The sequence below is a fragment of the Tachyglossus aculeatus genome, chromosome 27 (assembly GCF_015852505.1).
Source record: "Tachyglossus aculeatus isolate mTacAcu1 chromosome 27, mTacAcu1.pri, whole genome shotgun sequence".
NCBI classification, from domain to species: domain Eukaryota; kingdom Metazoa; phylum Chordata; class Mammalia; order Monotremata; family Tachyglossidae; genus Tachyglossus; species Tachyglossus aculeatus.
Window position 1 is genome coordinate 5,399,166 of NC_052092.1, and position 13,765 is coordinate 5,412,930.

At 60.3% G+C, this 13,765-nt stretch overlaps 1 protein-coding gene across 1 annotated transcript; it reads right to left on the minus strand.

The window, feature by feature from the left end:
- Positions 1-246: 246 nt before the first annotated feature.
- Positions 247-13,472, minus strand: PLEKHG6 (pleckstrin homology and RhoGEF domain containing G6). Its single transcript, XM_038767840.1, has 14 exons — positions 13,273-13,472; positions 11,941-12,096; positions 10,595-10,756; positions 9,361-9,456; positions 8,064-8,114; positions 6,342-6,491; positions 5,122-5,232; positions 4,862-5,011; positions 3,258-3,395; positions 2,950-3,069; positions 2,510-2,642; positions 2,015-2,130; positions 1,198-1,349; positions 247-988 (listed from the first exon to the last, which is right to left on the minus strand). The coding sequence occupies exons 1-14, from the start codon at positions 13,408-13,410 to the stop codon at positions 247-249; spliced, it is 2,415 nt and encodes an 804-aa protein (XP_038623768.1). The 5' UTR covers positions 13,411-13,472.
- Between the last annotated feature and the right edge of the window lie 293 nt (positions 13,473-13,765).

A 13,765-nucleotide genomic window follows, 5' to 3' on the forward strand; every position in this document is an offset into this window, starting at 1 on the left:
AGGGACCTGGAAGGGACGTGGGGCCTCCGGGCCTCCACCCAGCTGGACGTCGAGGGGGCCCTTGGGAGGGCTACACCTCCCTGGAGAGAGAGACAAAGAGGCAGAGAGACAGAGAATCAAAGGTCAGTAGGCCATAACGAGGGGGCAAAAGTTAAAATGTCTGTGATGATGGGGACTGGGGGTGGCCTCTCTCCTCCCTGACACCCTGGTTTCCCCCCGCTTCCCCCGGTACCCCCTGGCTGGTGCTTACGAGACGGTCAGTGTGTTGTCCAGCTGGATGATCTGGCTTCGGCGCATCCTCTGCAGCTGGGCCCGAGTGAGCTTTCGGGGACTGCCCTTGGCCGGCTCGGCCTGCCCTTCGATGCGTTGGCCGGCCAGCTCCTCCCGGATCTCCCGCAGCATGTCCTCGGCCCGCAGGGGCCGCGGGGAGGGCGAGCGCCCGGGCCTCCTTCCTCCTCCTCCTCGTTCCTCCTCCTCCTCCTCCCGCTCCTGCTCCTCTTTCTCCTCCTCTGAGGCCCAGGGGCTCCCGCTGGCCGAGTCAGCAGGCGAGGGCACCGACGACCCGGTGAACTGCCTCCGGAGGCGAGCGCGGTGCAGGGTCTGGAGTACCACATCTTCGTCCTCTTCCTCCTCCTCCTCCTCTTCCTGGTCCTCGCCCTCATCGTCGTCATCGGACCAGGCCATGCGGCCTTCCCCGAGGACCCCGTCGGGCAGGTCTGGGGCGCTGCGGCGCTGGGGGTCGTGGGCGCGGGCGCTCCGGGGCCGCCGCGGGACGTCCCGCAGGTCCATGGTGGAGAAGGTGAGGCGAGGGTCCCGGCGGAGGGCGGCCCGGCGCCGGTGGCTCATGGCTAAGGAGGGAGGGGGCGACCTGGGCGAGCGTGGGACCAGTGTCCCATAGCCGGCGTCGGAGCCATCGTCCGGTGTGGGGGGCTCCTCAGTGAGGTCCGTCACCAGCAGCAGGGGCACTGTCGGGGAGGACCCGGCTGTCCTGCAGGGAGGAGGAGCACGCTGGTCTGCTCACCCCTGTGCCCACGAGGTGCCCCTGTTGCCCCTGCCTCCCAATCTCGGGGTCATCCCCCCGCCCCCCTGGGGTCCCCAGGCCGGGGGGAGGGGTCAGGAGTGGGGTGCGGAGGGCAGAATAACAATAATATAACGAGGATGGTATTATTTCCATTATACCATGGTATTATTACCAACCTGGGCTCCGGGCTGGGCTCCTCAATGCTGCTCTGGGAAGCGTCTGGGGAGGTCAGGAGGCTGGGGCTTGGGCACTCCGTGTCCCGGTAAAGAGCCAGGAGTTCCCGTTTCTGTTGCACGTATTCCTCTGCCTTCATTTTCTGCAGGGTGACCTGCCAGGGAGCCAGGGAAAGCCAAACTCAGGGCAGGGGTGGGGGTTAAGGGGCAGAGGTTCTAAGCACCCCATCTCTCTCTCTCTCTCTCTCTCTCTCTCTCTCCCCCCCTCCCCCCCAACCACCTCCCTCCTCCCCGCCTCCTCTGCATCGTGGCCTAGTGGAAAGAGCATGGGGCTTCGAGTCAGAGGACCTGGGTTATAATTCTGGCTGTGTCACGTGCATACTGAGTAACTAAAGGGAAGTTACTTCACTCCTTGCGTCTCTGTTTCCTCAACTGTAAAATGGGAATTAAATACTCTTCTCCCTCCCCCTTTTGACTCTGATCTGATTTTATTTATCTACCCCAGGACTTAGTACAGGGCTCGGCACAGAGTAAGTGCCCTGTTATTATTACTACTATTGTTGCTGTTATTGTTATTATTTTTCTGTCATCCTTGGCAAAGTCCCCTTTCTTCAGGAAGCCCTCCGTGACTCACAGGTTGGTAGAAGAATCCTGGGATAGCCAGTGCACAACTGGGGATGGTCTGGTGCCCAGAATGACCAGGGTCTGTCTGCATCTGTCTGGGTCTAGGGGCCCTAGTCTCCTCCCGACACCCCCGACTCCCTCTGGGCTAGAATCCATGTATGTCATTTTTGGGGGGATCCGCGGTCCGCTCCCATACCTGGGCCTCCTGGATCCTCTCCAGCCACTGCTGGCTGACGGAGGAGGTAGGGCAGTGCATGATGAGGGCACTGGAGACACACTGGAACTCTGACAGGTGGATCAGCAGGAAGCTGTCTGGGACAGAACGTGTGCATGTGTGTCTGTCTGTGGTCCTCCCACCTGCCCAGCCAGCCGGGGAGGAGGGAGAGGGAAGAGGCTAGCTCAGAGACAGAGGATTGGGTGGGATCAGGGTTGGGGGGCTGGGGATTCATTGATTCAATCGTACTTATTGAGCGCTTACTGTGTGCAGAGCACTGCACTTAGGGCTTTATTGGGGAATTGGGGAGGGCCGTGTCCGGAGGTTCGGATTGAGGCCGGGGGAGTTGGGATGGGGCCTGGGCACGGCCACGTCTGGAGGATGGGGCTGTGTCGGAGGATTGTTGGGGGGCAGGGTTGGAAGATTGGGGTGGAGTGGGAGGGGTCGTCTGGGGGCGACTCGGGTGGAGGCCCGTACTTGGGTCGCGGAGGGACTGACACACGAGCTTTTCCAGCATGAGGGGAGGGCGGATGACCTTGGCCCGCTCGGCTTTCCGCTGCCGTTTGGTGACCAGCAGGGCGTCCGAGAAGAGGAACAGGTACACGTCCAGCTGGAGGGGCCGGGGGAGTGTGAGGGTCAGGGTGCGCCCGCACGCCCACGCATCAGTTTCATACCGCAACAGGGACCCCCTCCCCCCCTCCCGCCTGCAAGGCAGGTCCTCCAGAGGTCATCCAGCCAGCCCGGACGGACCGGGCGGTCTGTCCCCTGGGACAGCTCCAGCGGCCCACTTTCCCTGGGGGGCGGGAGAGGGAGAGTCGGGCTTGTAGAGAGGGCAGAGAGCACGATCTTTCTTGGGGAGGGGTTGGGGGGCAGGACCCCTCTCTGCACCCCCCCCAGTCGCTGCCCCCAGCCCCCACCTTGCCCTCTCGACCCTCCTTCATGCGAACGGCCCCTTCCATCAGCAGCTGCCGCGTGCAGTGAGGAGTGGTCCCCGGCATGGGCGTGGTCAAGTCCAGCACGGAAAAGGGACGAAGTTTCTAGGAGAGAGAGGAGCTGGGACAACGGGCCTCAACTGGGTGCGAGGAGCGGAGAGCTCCTGGGATCCCTCCCCCACCCCCGGGAAAATCCCGAGGATCCTTGCAGGATGCTCCTTAGCGCTCCACCTGCCTCCCGGCTCCTCCGCTCCCGGTCCCGGATCCCGATCCCGTCCCGGTTCTCCCGTTACCTTCTCCACCTCCTCGCTGGAAGGCTCCAGGACGTCGTAGGGCCCGATGCGCTGGGCGGCCGCCGCCAGGTTCTCCTGGTCCTCCCCGCGGCGCACCTGGGCGTTGATGTGGTGCAGGAACGACTCCACCGCCGAGATCTGCGGGCGCCACGGGCTCGGCTCCGCTCGGGGGCTCCACTTCGTCCCGGCCTCCCCACTCCCCCACCTCCAATGCCTGCCCTGGCCCCGGACCCCTGGCCTCCCCTTTCCGCTGTGCGCCCTGGTCCCGGACCCCTGCCTCCCCTGTCCACTGTGCGCCCTGGCCCCAGATCCCCGGCCTCCCCTGTCCACTGTGCGCCCTGGCGCCGGACCTCCGGCCTCCCCTGTCTACCGTGCGCCCTGGTCCCGGACCCCCGGCTTCCTCTGTCTACCGTGCGCCCTGGTTCCGGACCTCCGGCTTCCCCTGTCCACTGTGCGCCCTGGCGCCGGACCCCCGGGCTTCCCTCTCCGCTGTGCGCCCTGGTCCCGGATTCTCGCTTCCCCTCTCTGCTGTGCGTCCTGGCGCCGGACACCCGGCCTCCCCTCTCCACTGTGTGCCCTGGCGCCGGACCTCCGGCCTCCCCTGTCTACCGTGCGCCCTGGTCCCGGACCCCCGGCTTCCTCTGTCTACCGTGCGCCCTGGTTCCGGACCTCCGGCTTCCCCTGTCCACTGTGCGCCCTGGCGCCGGACCCCCGGGCTTCCCTCTCCGCTGTGCGCCCTGGTCCCGGATTCTCGCTTCCCCTCTCTGCTGTGCGTCCTGGCGCCGGACACCCGGCCTCCCCTCTCCACTGTGTGCCCTGGCGCCGGACCCCCGGCCTCCCCTGTCTACCGTGCGCCCTGGTCCCGGACCCCCGGCTTCCCCTGTCTATTGTGCGCCCTGGTCCCGGACCCCCGGCTTCCCCTGTCTATTGTGCGCCCTGCTCCCGGACCCCCGGCTTCCCCTGTCTATTGTGCGCCCTGGTCCCGGACCCCCGGCCTCCCCTGTCTATTGTGCGCCCTGGTCCCGGACCCCCGGCTTCCCCTGTCTATTGTGCGCCCTGGTCTCGGACCCCCGGCCTCCCCCTCCACTGTGCGCCCTGGCGCCGGACCTCCGGCCTCCCCTCTTCACTGTACGCCGTGGCGCCGGACCTCCGGCCTCCCCTCTTCACTGTACGCCCTGGCGCCGGACCCCCGGCCTCCTCTCTCCATTGTGCGCCCTGGCTCCGGACCCCCGGCCTCCCCTCTCCACTGTGCGCCTTGGCGCCGGACCCCCGGCCTTCCCTCTCCGCTGTGCGCCCTGGTCCCGGATTCTCGCTACCCTTCTCTGCTGTGCGCCCTGTCGCCGGCCCCCCGGCCTCCCCTCTCCACTGTGCGTCCTGGCGCCGGACCCCGGCCTCCCCTCTCCACTGTGCGCCTTGGCGCCGGCCCCCCGGCCTCCCCTCTCTTCTGTGCACCCGGACCCCCAGTCTCGGGCCCCCCACGCTATTTCCAGCCCCTCCCTGTCACCAGCCCGCTCCCCTTCCCCCGCTTTCTCCCCAACCAGCCTCCAGCTACGAGCCCGCCTCCCCCCAGGCCTCCGGCGGATGCCCCTTGGCCTTGGGCTCACCATGGCACCCAAGGCCTCGCGCTGGCGGGGGTCAGGGCTCCGTTTGAAGACCGCCCGGAGCAGCAGCGGGTACTTGGTGACGCGCTGCTGCGGCTTGATGAGGAGGTCGCCGAGCTGCTGCCGGCCGGAACGCTTGTGCTTCTCACACCACTGCGGGCCGGGCGCCGGGCCGCGACGTTACCAACAGGAGAAAAGGGGGCCCACCTTCCGGGGACACCCCTTCCCCGCCTCCCCCCTCGGCCCTGCCGCCCCGTCCTTACCTTCACGAAGGTCTGGAACAGGTAATTGTGTTCCTGTTGGTGACGGGCGAACTCCATGGTCCGTTTCACGTGTAGACAATACTGCACGTAGGGTGAGAAGCGCTCCCCAAACTGCGGAGAGACCCCCCCGGCGGGGTGGGGGTGGGGACTTGTGAATGCTCGAGTTCCACTCCCCCGAGGAGGGTGAGGAGGAGGTGGGGGTGAGCCCGGTCCCTGGGGTCAGAAGGACCTGGGTTCTAATCCCAGCTCCGCCACCTGTCTGCTGTGTGACTTTGGGTAAGTCACTTCACTTCTCTGTGCCTCAGTTACCTCATCTGTAAATTGGGGATTAAGACTGTGAGTTCCATGTGGGACATGGACAGTCCCACTTCTCTGTGCCTCAGTTACCTCATCTGTAAATTGGGGATTAAGCCTGTGAGTTCCACGTGGGACGTGGACGGTGTCCAACCTAATTAGCTTATATCTCCCCCGACTTTTAGTATGGCTTCTGGCACATAGGAAGAGGTTAAGCGCTTAGTACAGTGCTCTGCACACAGTAAGCGCTCAATAAATACGATTGATTGAATGAATGAATTAATCATAAATACCTTTTCTTAAAAAAAAAGCAGAGCAAGGGGTGACCGGCCTGGTTTGTGACATCACCCTCAAGTCTCCTGGGATCCGGAAAAAATGGAGGACTGTGAGCCCACTGTTGGGTAGGGACTGTCTCTATGTGTTGCCAATTTGTACTTCCCAAGCGCTTAGTACAGTGCTCTGCACATAGTAAGCGCTCAATAAATACGATTGATGATGATGAGGAGGAGGAGGGAGAGAAGCAGCGCGGCTCAATGGAAAGAGCACGGGCTTTGGAGTCAGAGGTCATGGGTTCAAATCCCGGCTCTGCCAATTGTCAGCTGTGTGACTTCGGGCAAGTCACTTAACTTCTCTGGGCCTCAGGTACCTCATCTGCAAAATGGGGATTAAAAGTGAGCCCCCCTTGGGACAACCTGATCACCTTGTAACCTCCCCCAGCGCTTAGAACAGTGCTTTGCACATAGTAAGCGCTTAATAAATGCCATTATTATTATTATTATTATCCTGAGGGGTGGGTTGATGATAGAGTCTCCCCCTTATAATGTCTGAAGGTCGAAAAGCTGGACCCCGGCTGTCCCAGCAGTCCACGGAGGCTTTGGCTTATTGCTTCCCTCACAGGTGGAGATTTGCCTTTCCTCCTTCCTCACCGTGAGGAAGCCGTCCTGGAGACTCAACGGATCCAGAGGCTGACCAGATTCCCGTGTCTCCTCCAGGATCGGCCCCAGCACCTCCTCCCAGAAACGCCGGTGGACGCGGATCAGGTCGGGTACGTTGCCAAACAGGGTCTCCGCGGGCACCTGGGAGGGCAGAAGGGGGGTCTCTGAGGGTGGGGGGACATAATAATAACAATAATATAATAATAATGGTATTTTTAAAAGTGCTTAATATGGGCCCAGCATTGTTCTAAGAGCTGGGGTAGATACAACATAGGTTGGAAGAATCCCTGTAATAATAATAATAATAATAATAATAATAATAATGGCATTTGTTAAGCGCTTACTATGTGCAAAGCACTGATCTAAGCGCCGGGGGGATACAAGGTGATCAGGTTGTCCCACGTGGGGCTCACGGTCGTAATCCCCATTTTAAAGATGAGGTAACTGAGGCTCAGATAAGTTAAGCGACTTGCCCAGGGTCACACAGCAGACATGTGGTGGAGCCGGGATTCGAACCCAAGACCTCTGACTCCAAAGCCCGTGCTCTTTCCACTGAGCCGCGCTGCTCCCCCTGTCCCACATGGGGGTCGCAGCCTCCAACCCCATTTTACAGATGAGGTAACTGAGGCACAGAGAAGTGACTTGCCCAAGGTCACACAGCAGACAAGTGGCGGAGACGGGATTAGAATCCACGACCTCTGACTCCAAAGCCCGTGCTCTTGTCACTGTTACAGCTCTTTCAGAATTTATGTAGTAGGTTTTCTGGCTTTGGCTCGGAAGTAATTTTTTAGAGAAGCAGTGTGACTCAGTGGAAAGAGCCCGGGCTTTGGAGTCAGAGGTCATGGGTTCAAATCCCTAATCCGCCAGTTGTCAGCTGTGTGACTTTGGGCAAGTCACTTAGCTTCTCTGTGCCTCAGTTACCTCAGCTGTAAAAGGGGGATTAAGACTGTGAGCCCCACGTGGGACAACCTGATCACCTTGTATCCTCCCAGGGCTTAGAACAGTGCTTTGCACATAGTAAGCGCTTAACAAATACCATCATCATCATCAATCGTATTTATTGAGCGCTTACTATGTGCAGAGCACTGTACTAAGCGCTTGGGAAGTACAAATTGGCAACATATGGAGACAGTCCCTACCCAACAGTGGGCTCACAGTCTAAAAGGGGGAGACAGAGAACAAAACCAAACATACTAACAAAATAAAAAAAATAGAATAGATATGTACAAGTACAATAAATAGAGTAATAAATATGTACAAACATATATACATATACACAGGCGTTGTGGGGAAGGGAAGGAGGTAAGATGAGGGGGATGGAGAGGGGGGATGAAGGGGAGAGGAAGGAAGGGGCTCAGTCTGGGAAGGCCTCCTGGAGGAGGTGAGCTCTCAGCAGGGCCTTGAAGGGGGGAAGAGAGCTAGCTTGGCTCTCAGTATAATAATAATACCATCATTATTATTATTATTATAGGCCATGCTGCTTCTTTGATCGACAGCTCTCAGTCCAATTCTCTGCTCATAGTAAGTATTCAATAAATATCATTAATTAATTGATTGAGGAGAGGAGGTCGGGGGGACGGGAGTGGGGGGAGTTCGGGCCGTCGCCCCCTCCCACCCAGCGTCTGGACCACGGCTCGGCCGCGGCTCCTCCCTTCCCTGCGACCCCCTCCCCTCTCCCCTCTCCCCTCTCGTCCCCTTTCCGCGGCCCCTCACCTCCATCAGCAGCCCCACTCTCTGGAGGTTTAGCAGGCCGGCAGCTAGGAGCTAGAGTGTAGGGGGTACGTGAGGACCACCTCCTCAGAGCTCTGGTCCCCACCCCCCGCGACCCTCCCCATCCCTTGTGTCAGCCCCTAGAGAGAGATTGGAAAGGGGTGCTAATGGGAGGGAGCTTGGGGTAGGGAAGGTTAGTGTAGTAAACTCGGTGGGGGTCTGGATCTTGTCTACGAACTCTATTGTATTGCACTCTTCCAAGCTCCTAGTACAGCGTTCTGCACAAAGGAAGTGCACAATAATAATAATAATGGTATTTATTAAGCACTTACTATGTGCAAAGCACTGTTCTAAGCACTGGGGAGGTTACAAGGTGATCAGGTTGCCCCATGGGGGGCTCACAGTCTTCATCCCCATTTTGCAGATGAGGTACCTGAGGCCCAGAGAAGCTAAGTGACTTGCCCAAAGTCACACAGCTGACAAATGGTGGAGCAGGATTTGAATCCATGACCTCTGACTCCAAAGCCCGGGCTCTTTCCATCGAGCCACGCTGCTTCAATCTGCACACAATCTGCCGCAATCTGCACGGAGTGAGTGCACACTAAGCGGCTTAGTGGAAAGAGCACGGGCTTGGGAGCCAGAGGACGTGGGTTCTAATCCCGGCTCGGCTCCTTGTCTGCTGTGTGAGCTTGGGCAAGTCGTTTTTAACTTCTCTGTGCCTCAGTTACCTCATCTGTAAAAGGGGGATTAAGACTGTGAGCCCCACGTGGGACCTCCTGATTACTTTGTATCCGCCCCAGTGCTTAGAACAGTGTTTGGCACATAGTAAGCGCTTAGCAAATACCAGCGTGGCTCAGTGGAAAAGAGCATGGGCATTGGAGTCAGAGGTCATGGGTTCAAATCCTGGCTCCGCCACTTGTCAGCTGTGTGACTTTGGGCAAGTCACTTCACTTCTCTGGGCCTCAGTTCCCTCATCTGTAAAACGGGGATGAAGACTGTGAGCCCCACGTGGGACAACCTCATGACCTTATATCCCCCCAGCGCTTAGAACAGTGCTTTGCACATAGTAAGTGCTTAATAAATGCCATTATTATTATTATTAATAATAATAATAATAATTAGTACCATTGATTGCTTGACTGATTGAGAAGTGGGGAGAGAGGGAGGAGGAAGGGGTGCTGAGGGAAGCTGAGGGGTACCGGGGGAGAGGGAAGGTCGTGGCGGGGGGAGGAGGGAGAGGGATCAGGGGGAGCGAGGAGGGGGAAGCGCTGGCCGGGGCCCGGGGGGAACCGGGACTCACGTCCGTCATGACCTTCAGCTTCCTCACGTAGATGCACTCGGTGGAGATCAGCTCCCACATCGCCTCTTGCTGGTGGCACAGCTCCCGACTCATGGTCTGATGGCGGGGGGTGGGGGGCGAGGGGAGACCCCGGGGGGCGGGGGCATTCATTCATTCAATCGGATTTATTGAACGCTTACTGCGTGCAGTAAGCGCCTGGGAAGTCCAAGTTGGCAACATACAGAGACGGTCCCTACCCAGCAGCGGGCTCAATCAATCAATCAATCAATCAATCGTATTTATTGAGCGCTTACTGTGTGCACAGCACTGTGCTAAGCGCTTGGGAAGTCCAAGTTGGCAACATATAGAGACGGTCCCTACCCAACAATCAATCAATCGTATTTATTGAGCGCTTACTATGTGCAGAGCACTGTACTAAGCGCTTGGGAAGTACAAATTGGCAACACATAGAGACAGTCCCTACCCAACAGTGGGCTCACAGTCTAAAAGGGGGAAACAGTGCTGCTTTGGTTATTATTACTCTTAATTACTCTAATATTGTTACTCTATAATATTATTTATTATTATTATTACTCTACTTGTACATATTCTACTTATTTTATTTTGTTAGTATGTTTTGTTCTGTCCTCTGTCTCCCCTTTCTAGACTGTGAGCCCACTGTTGGGTAGGGACCGTCTCTATATGTTGCCAACTTGGACTTCCCAAGCGCTTAGTCCAGTGCTCTGCACACAGTCAGCGCTTAGTGGAAAGAGCACGGGCTTGGGAGTCAGAGGAGGCGGGCTCTAATCCTGGCTCGGCTCCTTGTCTGTTGTGTGAGCTTGGGCAAGCCGTTTAACTTCTCTGTGCCTCAGTTTCCTCCTCTGTAAAAGGGGGATTAAGACTGCGAGCCTGCCCCACAGCTCTTGTGTATATCTGTACATAATTATTATTCTATTTATTTTATTAATGATGAGTATATAGCTATAATTCTATTTATCTATTCTGATGCTAGTGACGCCTGTCTACTTGTTTTGTTTTGTTGTCTGTCTCCCCTTCTAGTCTGTGAGCTTGTTGTCGGGTAGGAATGAATGACCAGTGGGTGCACAGTCTTGAAGGGGGCAGCTCCCAGGGTCCCTCCCCTCCGGGACTCTGTCCCCCTCTCCCTCCCCTGACCGTCCCCTGCCCAGCCGGGGGCCCACTGAGGCCGGCGTGGAGGGGGTCCCGCCTCCCACGCGGCCTAGGGTCCAGTGCCCACCTCGTGTCCGGCCACCAGCTCCTTCCAGGAGCTCTCGGCCAAGCCGCCGTCCCGCCCCTCCCCGATCTCCCAGCGGCGTCGGTCTTCGGGGGGCAGGCGAGGGATCCCGAACATGCTGAACGTGTGTAGTCGGGCCTGCAGCTGCTCCACGCGGGTCACCTCCTGGGGGTGGGGGGTGGGCGGGGGAGGGTCACTTCTAGGAGTAGGGGGGATGGGGCGAGGAGAGGGTCACCTCCTGGGGATGGAGTTGGGCGGGGGCAGGGTCACCTTCAGGGTTGGGGGGAATTTGCTGGGGAGGGTCACCTCCTGGGATGGGGAAGATGGGCCTAGGAGAGGGTGATGATGATGATGATGATGGTATTTGTTAAGCGCTTACTATGTGCAAAGCACCGTTCTAAGCCCTGGGGGGATACAAGGTGATCAAGGTGTCCCACGTGGGGCTCACAGTCTCCATACCCATTTTACAGGTAGGGGAACTGAGGCTCTGAGAATTTAAGTGACTTGCCCAAGGTCACACAGGAGACATGTGGCGGAGTCGGGATTCGAACCCATGACCTCTGACTCCAAAGCCCGTGCTCTTGCCGTTGAGCCACGCTGCTTCTCACCTCAGAGGGTGACTCAGGTGACTCAGGGGGTCACCTCTGGGGTGGGGAGGTTGGGCGGGGAAAGGGTCACCTCCAGGGATCAATCAATCAATCGTATTTATTGAGCACTCACTGTGTGCAGAGCACTGTACTAAGAGCTTGGGAAGTGCAAGTTGGCAACATATAGAGACAGTCCCTACCCAACAGTGGGCTGGGGGGAATGTGGGCAGGGATTGCCTCTCTTTATTGCTGTATTGCACTTTCCAAGCGCTTAGTACAGTGCTCTGCACACAGTGAGCGCTCAATAAATTCATTCATTCATTCATTCAATCGTATTTATTGAGCGCTTACTTATTCAATAAATAAGATTGAATGAATGGGGCGGGGGGAGGATCACCTTCTGCGGCAGAGGGTGAGGCAGGGGGGAAGGGTCATTCCCTGGTCACCCCCTGGGGCCGGACTACCTCCCGGAGGAGTCAGGGTTGGCAGGCGCGGGGGACACGAGGAGGAATTTAGGACACAAGTGGGGGCCATCAGTGCCAGGGTTCAGGTCATCATCATCATCATCAATCGTATTTATTGAGCGCTTACTGTGTGCAGAGCACTGTACTAAGCGCTTGGGAAGTACAAGTTGGCAGCATATAGAGACAGTCCCTACCCAACAGTGGGCTCACAGTCTAAAAGGTCGGCTGGTGGTGGTCTGGGGTCTTCCCGGGGCCGGGCTGGGTTGGCGAGTTGGGGAGAAGGGGGAGGGGTCCGCACCTTGATTTTGGGGGAGTGCGGGGGGCCGGGCCCGTACAGGTGGCCGTGCTTTCGGTCGTGCTCCGGCTCCTTCAGCCTGAGCGGCGACAGGCCGCGGGACTGTCCGGGGCCTTTGTTGAACAGCACGAGGTCCTGCAGGCGTCGACGCCCGGGGTCCTGCGGGGTCGGGGGGACGGGTGGTGGGCGCGGGGCCGTTCTCGGGGCGCCCGGGATGGGGAGGGGGGAAGGGGGAAGGGAGAAGGGGGAAGGGGGAAGGGAGAGAGGGGAAGGGGCGGGCCGTCCTGGCCATCTCAAACCTGTTCTGCTGAGGGGCGCGGCGGCCCCTCCCGTGGGCCTGGCTCTGAGTCACGCAGGGAGAGGGGAGGGGGCGCAGCCAGGGCAGCCCGGGCTGGGTCGGGATTGGCATCCCGCCCCGGGGTCGGAGGGGAGCGGGGAGCCCCGGGCCCTCAAAGGGTCGCATCTCCCGTCCACGCGTGGCGCCTCTCCCGCATGGCCCCCTCGCGCGCGGGAGAGAGGGGGGAGTCTTCCACACTCCCTCGGCCTCGTCTCTGCAAGCCCCTTCCCCTCCTCGGTTCCGCCGCGTGGGTTCCCCAACGCATGTTCAACCTGCTCCCCCCCGGCCCCACGGGCGCCCCTAGTCCTCGCGTGGCCGCGCCTGGCCGGGGAGGGCGGGGCGCTGGAGCGGTGTCCCCGGTTCGTGTCCCCCCACCCCCCAAGGCAGGTCCGGTCACATTCCTGCAGCCCGCGCCGGTGTCCCCAGTTACCGTCCTTAGCTCGCTGCAGGCCCGAGAGCGCGGAGGGGGCTGCAGGGGCGTGGGGCCAGGGGTGCGGGAGACAGTGGGCACCCAAAACCTGCTCTCCCTTCCTACACTGCTTCCCCCTGCTCTGCCCCCCGCCTCCCAACCATCGTCCCTGAACTGTCCCTGCCCTGACCCCACTCTGCCCTGCCCTCTCCTCTGTCCCTGCCCTCTCCCTGCCCCTTCTAGAGTCAACCTCCTCCCTACCCCTGCCCTGCCAGGGCAGGGCCGAAGGGCCCGGGGCAGGGCATCACCAGGACAGACTCTTCACCGGCCCCCATTGCCCAAGGGCCTGGGGAGAAAAGGTGTCAGGGGAGGCCACGGACCACACCCTGAGCTGGCAGTGCCCTTGGCAGGGGCTCAGGGCCCGCGGTCCGGCGCAAGGACACAGGAGCTTTGTGCCCGGGAGGGTCCACCCTGCTCTGCCTGTGCCCTTCTCTGCCCCTCCCAGGCCTCAGAGGGGATTGGGGGGGAAGGGAGGGAAGGAAAGGGGGTCGGGATGGGAAGGGAAGAGGGAAGCAGGCCTCGTTCTCACCTGCAGGACGTCCCCCCGCGGCTGAAGGCTCCCTTCGGCCCCAGGTTGCGGGGCCCGGCGGCCCCCATAGGTCTCGATGCGGGAAGCCACGAGGCCCGGCACCAGGGGGCCTTGATTCGGGGGGCCGAAGGTCTGCATCCCCCTCCCGTCGGGTCACCTTTGGGGCTGCATGGCTGGGGCGGGGGGCGCACGACCCTCCCCCGCCGGCTGCAGGGCAGGAGGGAAGCCGGAGTTAGAGGGGGCGGGGGGCGAGGCCAGGCGGAGGGCAGGGGGAAGAGGAAGGGGGACCCCACCGGCAAAACGGGGGTCAAAGTCAGGGCTGGGGTCGGCCTAGCTACCTGGCTCTGTCCGGGGTTGCTGGGCTGCCGGCCGGGCCCGGGCATCACTGGGGCGGGGGCTGCAGAGCCCTGGGGGAGTCCTGTCGCCCCCGCAGCGAGGTTGGTGCCCGTCCCCGTCCTGGCACCGGGGGCGTGGGGGAGGGGGCTGTGCTCAT